General features: G+C 39.1%; 1 protein-coding gene across 6 annotated transcripts in view; it reads right to left on the reverse strand.

Moving 5' to 3' along the window:
• The window catches only part of LOC125003708 (selection and upkeep of intraepithelial T-cells protein 6-like), a 164,326-nt gene that overhangs the window by 8,301 nt on the left and 141,491 nt on the right, over positions 1-14,534 (reverse strand). The window contains exons 1-6 of one of the 6 annotated variants that reach the window (XM_047577816.1): positions 11,373-11,462; positions 8,776-9,123; positions 8,509-8,583; positions 6,877-6,957; positions 6,644-6,748; positions 5,241-6,501 (exon numbers count right to left, since the gene is read on the reverse strand). In XM_047577816.1, the coding sequence (XP_047433772.1) occupies positions 6,338-6,501; positions 6,644-6,748; positions 6,877-6,957; positions 8,509-8,583; positions 8,776-9,001 (651 nt within the window). In that variant the 5' untranslated portion in view covers positions 9,002-9,123; positions 11,373-11,462 and the 3' untranslated portion in view covers positions 5,241-6,337. Of the gene's footprint in view, positions 1-524; positions 630-5,240; positions 6,502-6,643; positions 6,749-6,876; positions 6,958-8,508; positions 8,584-8,775; positions 9,124-10,383; positions 10,559-11,372; positions 11,463-14,534 lie in introns of those variants that run through there. The other 5 variants (XM_047577813.1, XM_047577812.1, XM_047577817.1 and 2 more) reach the window with 5 other exon arrangements.

Raw genomic sequence — 14,534 nt, forward strand, 5'->3', positions numbered from 1 at the left:
ATCGCCCAGCCAATCGTGCTTCCCGTCGTCACTGACAACCACCTCAAGTTGTCATGGCAACCTCCGACCCACAGGCCTGAGCCACAGTCGAGACCAATTCATTAATCGACTACTCCTCCTGCCGTTAATACAGCTGATCCCTGTCTCCCATAAATTTATGTTACAACAACACACACCAACACCTAACAAGCCCAACGAACAGGTCTTTGGAGGAAGGAGGAGTGTCCGGAGAAAACCCTCAGGGAGAACACGCAAGGTCCGGACCTTCTCGCTGGGAGGCATCAGCGCTAACCACCGAGCCACTGTAGCGCCCTTGAATTTCCTCAAAGTTTTTCTTTCAGGAAGGATCTGCAGTTGTTGGTGTTATATTTTTGTCTTATTGATCTGAGCCCCTTGAGATCAACTTGTTCTGAATGTGGCCCCTGAACTTCAAATGTAAAGCCTCAAGTAGCTTTAGCTGCTAAACACAGTCAAGTCTGACTATTAGATATAAAATAAAGTACAAGTTCATGTCTGTAACTCACCAGTCTCTCTGTTCTTCACCAGGACTCCAATGAAACCAAGAACAAGGACAAGGACACAAATACAGACACTAAGAATGATCCAGTGGTTTCTCTTCTCTACAGGACCTGAAAGAAATTAAACTCTTGAATTTAGAGAATAAACTCAAATGGAATTTAATTTAACAACACAATGTAGTTTGGAATAAAAGTTACATAGTTGTGCACGTCTCCACATATATAAATAAAGACCTACCGGACACAGCAGGGCTCATGACTCCGTATCCTGGAGGCGTCGTCATGGCGACATCCTCTCTCTTTGTCGTCATCTCTTGATCCTTCGTCACTGTTACAGATAAAACAAACTTTATTAACTTGCAGTTTTATCCACCTACACAGATCAGCCACATCATTATGACCACCTTTCTAATACTGTGTAGTTGTCCCTTGTGGTGTCTCATCAGAGAAGGACATGGGTCTTCTGAGGGGTCCTGTGGTGTGTGGCACCAACAACACAACGTTTGGAGTTCAGTAAACTTACCGTTAATGTTGAAAACAAAGCTGACGCTCAGGTTTGAGATGAAGCATTTGAAGAGTCCTGAGTCAGACTGCTGGACTGTGGGGATCAGTAGAGTCATCCGTCCTCTGGTCAGGTCCTCTTTAATCAGCTCTGCTCTGTTCTTGTATCGCTGCATCTGTTTCCACAGGATGATCCTTCCCACCTCGACGGGAGTAGACAAAGCGATTTGAGACATTTGGGATGTCCACTCTCCTCCAATCCAAGGGCCAAGTCCTCTAGGTTGATCTCTGGATTCATCCGACACTGTAGAGTCAAATTAGATCCTTCTGGTACTTTAATCAGCTGAATCTGGTCGATAATGAGACGTTTTTTCTGGGGAAACAAACGAGAAAAAAACAAATCAAAACACTTTGATCAGTTCATGTCAACCTGAGGATGAGGATGGTGTAAAACCTTTCTCTGTCACAAAGCTGAATCAAGAACAAAACAAATTCATCATATTTGTACATAAGCAAACTGTTACATGGTTATATAGTCATAATCTACAGACTCTATAAGTTACCCAGCCGTGCGCCATCCAAGACGTCTAGTAATCACAGAACCACATTAAAACCACAGCTGGTTTGCAAACCAAGAAGATACATCAGAATATATTTAAGACAAACATAAATAATACAAAATGGGTGGTGGAGAGTATTTAGATTTGTATTTTATTTGACAAATAAATATATTTACTTACACTGATCTGAACGCACCTGCAACTTAACGTATGTTAAGTAATGGATGTTTACAGGTTTATAAGTTAGTGACTCGTCTTGGATGAACTGTTTTTATCAATCAAACTTTTCATGACCAAGTCTATCAATCACATATTTTAGATCATTCTTTACATTATTGTATTCTGTGAAATCTGCCCAAACATCTGAGACTTTCTGGTCTCTACTGAACGGGTTTCTTGAAGGCCTTCTCTTGCTAGAAAGCGCTTTAACGATCTGAGCTAATTAATATTATATCGTCTCTAAAGTAATTCTCGATGTTTAAAAACTTCCAACGATAACACGGAGTCTATAAGGATTTATTTTCGCGTGCACACATTATTTCCAGCCCATACAGCAAAGACCTAAAACTGACAACTCCTAAGCTAAAGCTAATAGCCGCGCGTAAGAGCGAGTCAACACGGTAACGTTAAATGTTCACTTAAAAAAATAAAAAAGAATTAAAGCGTTAAACCGCACTCGTAACACACGTGATGCACAATAATAATAACACTAATGAGAAGTAATACCGATAATATTATGAACGCATACAAGTTGACGTCTTAGTGTTAAGTAATGGCGTCTTTTTAACTCAAACTCCGTTTAAACTTACCGTCGCCGGTCAACGAGCCAATAACGACAAAGGCGAACAATGTTGCTCCGTCCATTGTGAAAATAATGAAAAACTGATATAAAAAAAAAAACTAGGGTGATTAAAGTTTTTGGGACACTTCGGTACCGTGGAGTCTCCGCCTTGTTTTGTACGAAGCCTCCTTTAGACCGCTCGCGCTACTCAACGCGCAACACGAGATTCAGTTTTCCCGGAATCAGAAAGGAGCCAATCAGCGCGGACTTCCGGGACTGTGTCTGCTATTTTCTGCCGATTTTCTGCCTAAGTTACGCCGGTTTCTTCTCATCAAAATCATCTGATTTATGAAAAGTACAAGAAGGGTCCCGCCAGGAAACATTTTCACGGCTCAAAAAAAGTAAGTAGCTCGCCGGTGAAGGACTTTTTAGTGCGTTTTTAGACTATACGTTTAATTATTATTATTATTATTTTTTTTTTATTGAACAATTGGACCTACACACTCTCAAAGAGGATTACAATAAAATTCAGGAAGCAAGGCAGAAAACATAAATACTACAACGTCAAATAATATCCGATAATATCAGAAATCACAGTCTATACCCAGCGTGAGAGACATTTTGAAGTTTCGTCGCGAAATTGTGAAACTTTTTTTTTTTTTTTTTAAACATACTTTTTTATTATCTCATGTACATGACACGTATTTGTTTACAAATTCATCAGGCTTTAGCAATGTGTAAGTTATGGGAGCAGGGGAGCTACACGTAATAACGATGCGACAGTAGTAACAGTGACGTCATTAACTGCGACGACACCCTGGGTGTAGGAATAGCGCTCACTGTGTAGTGAAACCCTACAAAGCGAGTAGGGAGCTTTTTCAAATTCTACGAAACCAATCAGATTTTCACAAGTTTTTAATAAGACAAATGAGTCTTATATTTTAAATCATTTCACCCTCTATAAACGAAAAAGCTGGTATAACGCTATCCGTGTGTAACCCCCCTATAACGACCCCCATGTGGACATCTCTAGAGCTAAAGTTTGAAACATTCAACAACAGTGTTCACTGTGGGAATACTTTTATATGAATATATGTGGGTATATACTGACAGCCCTGACTGCACAAAAGCAACTTCTATACTAGCAATACATCTTCTTATACTACTATGGAAAACATATCCCTATTATTGGGTTATTTTTACACTTTCCACTTCTACTTTTCTGCCAAATGTTGCATTGCGTTGTGCATGTAACTGCACGAGAAAAAAGCTGATCCTAATCCACTAAGCTTGCACTTCTCCAGGCGCCAGGTATGCAAAAAAGGAAAACGTTCCGCCAAAATGTGACATGAATCCGTTGCACTAGAGTTTAAATGAATACAACTTAAGCATCGTCTCGTCATTGCATGTAGTGAGTGTGCTGCAGGAGTTCCTGGACCTTAATGTGCACATACACCCGAATGAAAACACACTCAGCCTCTCATCTCTCTTTTTTTTTTTTTTACTGAAGACATAAAGTTAAGAGTTTTACCTGGTGTGAAACGAGCTCCTCTGTCCTCTCCTCATGTCCAGAGTCTCCATTTACCTCCTTTTTTCTGTGTCTGACACGTTTCAGATCCACTCAACCTAAAGTAGAGAAGGGCGGGGGGAGAGGGTCAAGTGTTTCAACAGACCGCTCATTTTACCACATTTCCCGCCAATTCGGTGGCACTGATTGGCTGAGGGCTAACGCGGGAGTTTAAATGTAACATGTGGCGCGTTCAGTGGGCGGGACAGAAGACTGAATACCACGTGTTCAATCATGGCTGAATATCTCAGCAAGTCAAACAATCCGGCCTTAACCGATGTGTTTGATCAAAGAAGGACATAAAACACACAATCTGGTCATAAATATATAAAATATAAGAATAATATGTAAATTATTTCTGCAGTCAATCTTTACTTTTTATAAAATACTGACCCTGACAAAAGAAAACAAACAATAAAACAAGAACTCTAACCTCAAATTATCTGGCAAACACTCATATATTTATAATATATGCATATTTTTCATTAGTTTATCATTATTGATTTATTGTATGTATTTCTGATCTGCTGTGTGTGTGTGTGTGTGTGTGTGTGTGTGGTGATATACAAAACAAAGATAAAGCTCTGATTTTAGATTCTGAAGAGCAACAGCCCTTTAATGCTATAAGTGTATTGAGGACTTTATCTCTGCACTAACAAACGTTAATGAAAACTACAACCAGAAGGTGGCAGTGAAGCACCAACAAGTCAGATCTTAGCAAAACTTTCTGACCAATGCACCATTAATAATTAGGCCAAAATATATTTAATATAGAATACACATCATGTTTCCATGATAATAAAAAAAAAATGCATTTATGACTAAAATCTACCGTATTCACCGTATTGTAGATTTTTAATCTGGGGATTCGGACAAATTTATCAGATATTTGCAGTATTGAGACACAAGTAAAATCCCAGATGTTACTGGATAAGAAAAATAAATGTAATCTTAAGACACTGGTGTCTGCTGTTCAGTCCTGGGTCTCGGGTTTCTGTTCTGTCCACTTCTCTGAATGAAACTGTGCATTACACATATGGAACAACAGTTATTTTCATTGAAAGATTGAAGTCTTCTATGTAATTTTCGCACAAATTCATGCTGCAGACCGCTTTTGGCCCACAGGTCGTATGTTTGACACCTAAACAAGACAGCACATCTAAGTTTAATAAAAACACAGAAATATATATGGATATGTATTTATATAAATATACGACAAGACAGCGTCATCAATAACCATCCTGTAGCAGTTGCCGACTGTAAAATCTATTACAACTACAGGAATAATACAAAACACATTAATAACAGTGAGGCAGATTATGAATAGATTTTTTTTATTGTTTCATGATATACACGTAACAATAACATAGAAACAAAAGAGACAGTTTTCCCCCAATTTATTATCAGTGCTGTCCCTCTGTCTTATAGCAGATACCTGGCGATGGCCCATCATATTATAATCAAACTAATGACATTATGATCAGACATATCATTGTATCTAGGGGCGGGCGATATGACGATATTAAATCGTGAACGATTACGTGAAGAAGATCGTGGGATCGTCGAGGGCACATTCTAGAAATTGCAGATCTATGCTTATGCACCGACGTGCCAGACGTATCACGTCATCAACCTGACCGACCAATCATAGCGAATTACGGGCAGTGACGCGCTTTCTTACCCGCCTCCGTGTTAATGTGTGTAGCGGTAGCCGCATGGAGCCACGTTTGAAAGCCAAACGGAGTAAAAAATAAATAAAAATAAATAAAATAAATAAAATAAATAAATAAAATCCACTTCCATTATTTGGAGTTGGTTTCGCACGTCGAACCTGTTCAATCATTTGAAGAGGAATCGTCCCAAACAATATGCTGAGAGCCAAACAGCGAGGGGTCCGGCGGCACCGGCACCGCAGGCGGAGGCAGCAGCTAGCGTAAGACCAAAACAGTCAACAATAACACAGGTGTTTAACAAAGGCAACTCCCTATGACAAGTCAAGCAAGCGATGGAAAGAGGTAACAGAAGCAGTTACCTTTCAACTTGCAAAAGATATGGTACCGTTCAACAGTAGAAAACTTTCTGTTACTACTTTTGCAAGAGTGCACTTTATTAGAATGTTGTTGTTGTTTACCTTAAACTTGATTGTTTGCACATGCAGGCAAAACGTCGACTACTTAAAATCTATTAAGAAAGGTTCTTTGGACTAAATTGTCTGTTTTTCATTTTTCAATTTAAGATCGTGATAAAATCGAAATCGTGATTTTATTTAAAAAAAAAAAAAAATCGTGATATGATATTTTTGCCATATCGTCCACCCCTAATTGTAACCAATACAATCTCATCACATTATGGCCATTCTGCTCGCTCCTTTTTCATTTATCTTCTTCTTAGCGCATCGCAGGCTTTAAAATTATATGACCACATCAACCATCACAGCTGACCCTGCTGGAGCTTCGACACCGTTCTCTTTGGTGACGTCCTCGTCCTTGGGTCCTTCATTTTCTTGTGTCCTCAGCGTTTCCATCTCAAACGTGTTTTCTTCATCTGCTGTCCCTCTGCACTTATTGCCAATCCCTGTAAAGAGATGGAGACCAGTTTGATGTAAGAACTGGAAAATCTGCACATTTTTAAATGATGTCGTCTTTTTCCAGCTGAACAACAACTCATCTCTATAACATCACAATGTCCAGTTAAAATGTAAAAGTCTGTAACTCACTGATCCCTCTGTTCTTCACCAGGACTCCAATGATGAAACCAAGAACAAGGAGGAAATAAATACAGACACGAAGAATGATCCAGTGGTTTCTCTTCTCTACAGGACCTGAAAGAAATTAAAAACTTGAATTTAGAGGAATAAACTCAAATGGGATTTAATTCAACACCACAATATAGTTTGGAATAAAAGTTACATAGTTGTGCACGTCTCTGCATAAATAAATAAAGACCTACCAGACACAGCGGGGCTCATGACTCCGTATCCTGGAGACGTCGTCGTGGCGACATCCTCTCTCTTTGTCGTCATCTTCGTCACTGTTACAGATAAAATACAAACTTTATTAATTTGATCCACCTACACAGACCAGCCACATCATTATGACCACCTTTCTAATACTGTGTAGTTGTCCCTTGTGGTGTCTCATCAGAGAAGGACATGGGTCTTCTGAGGGGGTCCTGTGGTGTGTGGCACCAACAACACAACGTTGTCGCCATTAAAGCCAAGTTCAGACTACACGGTTACAGCCCAGTCGGCTGTTCATCGACTGGTTTTTGCTGTCCTCCCCCAAATCGGGGTACGGCATGTGTCTGCTTGAGAAGACCAAGAATTTTGTCCGCTTGGCTTCAGTGTGAAGCTAATTTACACCATGATGTTTGATGTAAATAGACAAAAAGTTTTGGTCTACTCCCATTAGACTCATTCAGACTTGAATCGGTCCATATGAGATAATGATAATAAAATATTACAGGAACACAAACAGGGGGGAAAAAAATTATAAAAATAAATTAAAGCAGTGTCTAAAAGATAAACAAACAAACTCCCCAGTGCCTCCAAACGTTGGAAAAATACATGTTACTGCTCCCACAATTATCAATGGACACGCAAAGGAGAATTGGCTCTACGTTATGTCTGGGAAATTGCACTGTGGAATCCTGGCGTGAACTGTGCATGCGTGGCTGTGTTTATATACAGCTTGTATAGCGATATGGCAGCACACTAGAAAGGCCGCGAGATCCGCGAGCTGCTCTGCATCCATGAAGAGGAGATTCAGGGGCAGATATCGGGCTCTGTGCAGGACACAGTGATTTATTGTAATATCAGCAGCATTTTGAAAGAGCGGGGGTTTGACCGGTTCATTCTTCAGGTCATCAAACTGAAAGCGTTAAAAAATACTGATAAATGAAAGGATGAGCAGGAGCGGCATTTAAATGTGTAATGGTGACATTGTCAACGCAATGATGTACAAGAGGGATGACAAACAGGCACACAGCGGTAGGTCAGACCAGGGACTTCTGGCAATGTGAAAGCAAATCAAAGACGAGTGGACACGGGTGTGAAAATCCTGCGTCAAGCCACTTCTTTCGATGTGAATGTGGTATAGCATGCCCAGCCGAGTCATGGTGACGTTAAAAGTGGCATGTTTTAAATGCCACAGTCTACCTGAGTATTGTTGCTGACCATGTCCATCCCTTTATGACCACAGTGGACCATCTTCTGACGGCTACTTCCAGCAGGATAATGCACCATGTCACAAAGCTCATATCATCTCAAACTGGTTTGTGGAACATGACAATGAGTTCACTGTGCTCCAATGGCCTCCACAGTCACCAGATCTCAATCCAACAGACCATCACCTTTGGGATGTGGTGGAACGGGAGATTCTCATCATAGATGTTCAGCCAACAAATCTGCAGCGACTGTGTGATGTTATCATGTCAATATGGACCAAAACCTCTGAGGAATGTTTAAGATAGTTCTGAAGGAAAAAGGGGGTTCAACCTTCTACTAGCAAAGAGGCCAGTGAGTGTAGTTTGGAACAATAAATATAGTTGTACGTGTCTCTACATATATAAATAAAGACCTACCAGACACAGTGGGGTTCATGGTTCCGTATCCTGGAGACGTCGTCATGGCGACATCCTCTCTCTTTGTCACTGTCACTGATAAAATATAAATATTTTAATAAAAATATTTTATCCACCCACACAGATCAGCCACATCATTATGACCACCTTTCTAATACTGTGTAGTTGTCCCTTGTGGTGTCTCATCAGAGAAGGACATGGGTCTTCTGAGGGGGTCCTGTGGTGTGTGGCACCAACAACACAACGTTGTGAGTTCAGTAAACTTACCGACAATGTTGAAAACAAAGCTGACGTTCAGCTTAGGGATGAAGCATTTGAAGCGTCCTGTGTCAGACTGCTGGACTGTGGGGATCAGTAGAGTCATCCGTCCTCTGGTCAGGTCCTCTTTAATCAGCTCTGCTCTGTTCTTGTATCGCTGCATCTGTTCCACAAGATAATCTGTCCCACCTCGACGGGAGTAGACAAAGCGGTCTGAGTCAGGTGGGATGTCCATTCTCCTCCAGTCCAAGTTGAAGTTTGTTAGGTTGATCTCTGGATCAGTTTGACACTGTAGAGTCAAATTAGATCCTTCTGGTACTTTAATCAGCTGAGTCTGGTTGATGATGACACGTTTTTCTGGGGAAACAAACCAGAAAAGTTCAGTTTGATCAGTTCATGTCAATCTGAGGATGAGGATAAAACCTTCCTCTGTCACAAAGCTGCATCAAGAACAAAAGAAACTCATTTGGTAAATAATCAAACTTGTAGAGTCATAATCTAAGGTCTTTCCTTCCTGCCGCTATTTGGCTCCAGAATGATCACTTGTAATATGTGCAACACTATTACTCCTCATGGTTTACTTAATACTTACTCTGTATTGTGCACAATCCTGGGCGTCTGTTATATATGTTTGCAAGTCAATACTGTAGCTTTGTCACACAATACTTTTTGTTACAACCCAATTTTTGTTGCAATTCATTACTTTTTGTATATATGCCCATACTAGTAATATTCTACTCTCTTTCTTCTTGTTACTTTTCTGCACCATGTAAGCCAGGGGTGTCAAACTCATTTTAGTTCAGGGGCCACATACAGCCCAATTTGACCTCAAGGGGGCGGAGCCAGTTACCCAATAGCTTATTAGCTGGTAAATAACGACAACTCCAAATGTTTCCCTTTGCTTTAGTGCAAAAAAAGTACAGATACATGTAATGAACAACTGTGAAATTTCTTATTTAGTCAAAAATTTTCAGCTAATATCTTCAGTGTAATTTTTGCAAATTCATCCCACGGGCCAGATTGGACCCTCTGGCGGGCCGGTTTTGGCCCCTGGGCCTTATGTTTGACACCCCTGATGTAAGCTGTTGCAAACTTGCACTTTCCCCATTATGTGACAAATAAAGGTTTTTTTCCTATTCCATTCAATTTGGCCGTTCAGTTCATCATCTGTTCTTGTACCGACTGTATTTCCACATTTGTTTTTAAATGAACGCTTCCCACACTGGGACGTCCTGTGTTAAAGAAATGTACATAAATTTACGCTTTTTTTTTTGTTTGCCGCTCATATTTCCCCCCCTCCACAAATCTTGCAATAGTATTTGTGGTCTTTAACTCCTCTACTTGCATTCCTACTTTGTTTTTAGCAGTTTTAGTGACAATAAACAAACAAGCAGCACAGAGCAAACTATAAGCTAAAGCTAAAGCTACGTAGCCACGATTTATGACGAGTCAACACGTTAAATGTTCACCAAGAAACGTTAAAGCAACGCAAAACCACACTCACAGCGCGTATAAAGCACAAAAATATTCGTTTTAATAATAATACTAATAATAATAATAATAATAATAATGAATGAAAAAGTCGGTACGCGACGACTAATGGCGTCGACAACTTACCGCCGGTCGAAGAAGCAACAATGACCAAAGCGAACAATGTTGTCACGGCCATTGTTAAACTAATAACGTAGAAGAACTAAGTAAAACGTGATAAACCTACGCTACCAAGCGTTTCTTTACGGAACACAGTGGACTTTCTCGCATCCACGGTGGACTTTCTCAACTTCAAGCTTCGCGCGGACAACATCCGAACAGGATGGTGACGTATGAGGGCGGAGCATTGCGGAACAGGATGGTGACGTATGACGTATTAAAAAGGTTAAAAAGGTTCAGGAGAGCGGACTAATGAACCTAAAAGACCTATCAAAATAAAAGCTTAGAGATGGGCGGTTGCGCTTCTTCCCGTGCACAATGCACATACATGTCTGGATGTCTGGATGGATGGATGGATGGATGGATGGATGGATGACTTTATTCATCCCCGAAGGGAAATTAGGTTGTCACAGCAGTCCGGTATTATTTGGGTACAATAAAAAAAAAATATACAATACAATAAAATACTGAAAGGCAAAGGTAAAAACACAGAATAGGATAAGGAGACTTAGAAAACACAAGATACATAGGTGGATAAGGTGCAGTGGCAGGATGAGGGCAGTAGTCCTGGTGATATGATGGTAGTGTTGTAAATAAACAGTATATAGTATATACTACAGTAGTATAGTATGTAATATAATATAATATAATATTATAATATAATATAATATAATATAATATAATATTATAATATAATATAATATAATATAATATAATATTATAATATAATATAATATAATATAATATAATATAATATAATATAATATAATATATAATAGAGCATATTATGGTAATAAAAGTAAGTAAGTAATATACCAGCACTATAAACGAATACAAATGAAGCATGTGCTCATCATTGCATGTAGAAGCGTAATGTGCACATACATCCGAATGAAAACACACTCAGCCCCTCATCTCTCTTTTTTTTACTGAAGATATAAAGTTAAGAGTTTTACCTGGTGTGAAACGAGCTCCTCTGTCCTCTCCTCATGTCCAGAGTCTCCATTTACCTCCTTTGGTCTGTGTCTGTCTGACCTCGTTTTAGATCAACTCAACCTAAAGTAGAGAAGGGCGGGAGAGGGGTCACGTGTTTCCGCAGACATCTTTACCACATTTCCCGCCAATTCGGTGGCTCTGATCGGCTGAGGGCCAACGCGGGAGTTTAAATGTAACATGTGGCGAGTAAATTCAGTGGGCGGGACAGAAAACTGAATCACACGTGTTCAATCATTGGCTGAACATCAAGTCAAACAATCCGGCCTTAACCGATGTGTTTGATCAAAGAAGGACATAAAACCCACAATCAATAAAAATAATATGTAAATTATTTCTGCACAGTCAATCTTTACTTTTTATAAAATACTGACCCTGACAAAAGAAAACAAACAATAAAACAAGAACAACCGCTTCTAACCTCAAATTATCTGGCAAACACTCATATATTTATAATATATGCATATTTTTCATTAGTTTATCATTATTAATTTATTGTATGTATTACTGATCTGCTGTGTGTGTGTGGTGATATAAAAAAACAAAGATAAAGCTCTGATTTTAGATTTTTAGATTAGACAGCCCTTTAATGCTATAAGTGTATTGAGGACTTTATCTCTCCACTAACAAACGTTAATGAAAACTACAACCAGAAGGTGGCAGTGAAGCACCAACAAGTCAGATCTTAGCAAAACTTTCTGACCAATGCACCATTAATAATTAGGCCAAAATATATTTAATATAGAATATACCTCATGTTTCCACAATAATAAAAAAATAAATGCATTTATGACTAAAATCTACCGTATTCACCGTATTTCTGTATTGTAGATTTTTAATCTGGGGATTCGGACAAATTTGTCAGATATTTGCATTATTGAGACACAAGTAAAATCCCAGATGTTACTGGATAAGAAAAATAAATGTAATCTTAAGACATTTGTGTCTGCTGTTCAGTCCTGGGTCTCAGGTTTGTGTTCTGTCCACTTCTCTGAATGAAACAGTGCATTACAGTGCAGTGTTTGACACCTAAAGAAAAGACAGCACATCTACAATTATATATATATGTGTGTGTGTGTGTGTGTGTGTGTTTGTAAAATCTATTACAACTACAGGAATAATACAAAACACATTAATAACAATGAGGCAGATCATAGACAGAGATTTTTTATTATTATTTCATGATAATTTAAAGAAAAGTGCTTCAAAGATGAAAAAAAAAAATAGACAGAAAATAGATACGAAGAAAACAACTGCAAACATCCACATTACTTTACAGTCACAGGTTTGCTCAGTTCAGTGTAAACAAATATATAAATGATCTAAATACTCATCAATAATTTTCTAATATTTAAATTAATTTTAAAGACATTCTGAGGTTTTTTGTTGGTTTTAATGTGGTTTTGTGTTTAGTAGGAGTCAGATGGAGGAAATAAGCTGTAGTTATTCAGGAGGAGGATAAATGTGCATCAGAGCAGTAGTTAGAGATAAACTGGTCCCTGAGGAGTTCAGGATTTCTCCCTGTAACATAACAACTCCTGAAAATCTCTAAAGCAGCAGCAGCAGAAGAACTGGAAACAGATCTCTGAAGATAGAGTTCATAACTGTGTGAGATTTAATACTTTAGTCTCAGCTTATTCCCTGTCATTAGGTTAAACTAACTACACGTCATTGTGTATCTGTACGATATGGAATGACAAGTTAAATCTAATTTGGTCGGTTTTTACTGTTGATCCGAGTTATGAAGATGTTCATGTGAGTCAACTTGTAACGTATCCGTCCTCAGTCCATTTAAAATAGAGCTTTTAAAGACGTTTATCACAGGATAAAAAGCTTTTACGTTATTTAGTGTGGAAACAGCACCAGTAGAAATGTGTGTTTTTGGCTCAGATGACAGTGTATTTGTCATTCAACCATCACGGACGTTCTCTGCGGTGACGTCCTCGTCTTTGTCTCCGTCCTCGTCTCCTCAGTGTTTCGGGGTTTTCGTCACCAACTCTCAAATTCCTGTAAGACGATGGATTAATTACAGATTAATTGACTGGTTCATCTCCGTTAGTTTAATGCAGTGCTATTTACACGGGGTATTGTTCCAGTTTGAGTTCCATAAACGTGTCTCATTGAATATTTCTGTCCCCATTAATCGTCTAAACCAAAACCAGTTGTTGGTTTTCACCATGAGGACAGTTAAGTGAAGATCTGGTTCTGTACAGGGTTGTTTATTAAATAATGCTGCACTTCACTGCTTTTGGGCAGAAACCTTTTATCTCCATATTTCAGCTTGTGTTTTTCACATGAATGTACATTCATACATCTACAAGAGTCACGCGAAAGTTGTGAAAATAGCAGATCCACCACATTAACACATTGTGAGCTTGTAGATCGGCTATTTTCACCAATAATTACAATAATAAAGGAACGATTTTAGACAAACTGACCTCCTAAGGAGAATGCATGAAGATAAAGTGGTAACAGTGGAATCAATGTTCATTACTCCAAAACAGCCAAGAACAAAAACAATCTTACTTGTCGGGAATTTTAACTTTATCTCTGTGAATTTGCTAAAGTGGAATAAACATACACATGACGGTCACTGAATGTAAAACATGGCTGAACATGCTGCTAACGTTGCATTAGCTGCGTGCTGCTCATTTAGACACATGGGGAACAGCTACACGTCTGAAATGCTACATTTTCCTCCATGTTTCAATATATATGACAACGTGTTTTTTTATACCTGCCTGGCTGAAAAAATCCCTGCATGTTCCACACACAACAGTAACACACACACTTAAGCTAATGAACGACGTTAGCGCAACCAAGCTAACTTTAGCCTGATGTTAGCAACCCATTTCCGCAATAACGGAGCAATATAGCGCGTTACTAACTATGCACTCACCACGGCCACTGACGATGATGGTCACGGCATTTGTGAACTAATCCCCCCCCCCACAGATGTGCAGCCCATACACTGAATCTAATTGCAAACAATGAAACTGACAAATGGGTTGATTAGATGCCATTTTCCTGTGGCAAAATGTGCAGCACTGTGGACAAAGGCCGTGGAAAGGTCAGTGGAAAACAAGCTCATCGTTCCCACAGTGACACGTTGGAACTCGTTCTAT

Source organism: Mugil cephalus, chromosome 2 (assembly GCF_022458985.1).
Source record: "Mugil cephalus isolate CIBA_MC_2020 chromosome 2, CIBA_Mcephalus_1.1, whole genome shotgun sequence".
Classification (NCBI taxonomy): domain Eukaryota; kingdom Metazoa; phylum Chordata; class Actinopteri; order Mugiliformes; family Mugilidae; genus Mugil; species Mugil cephalus.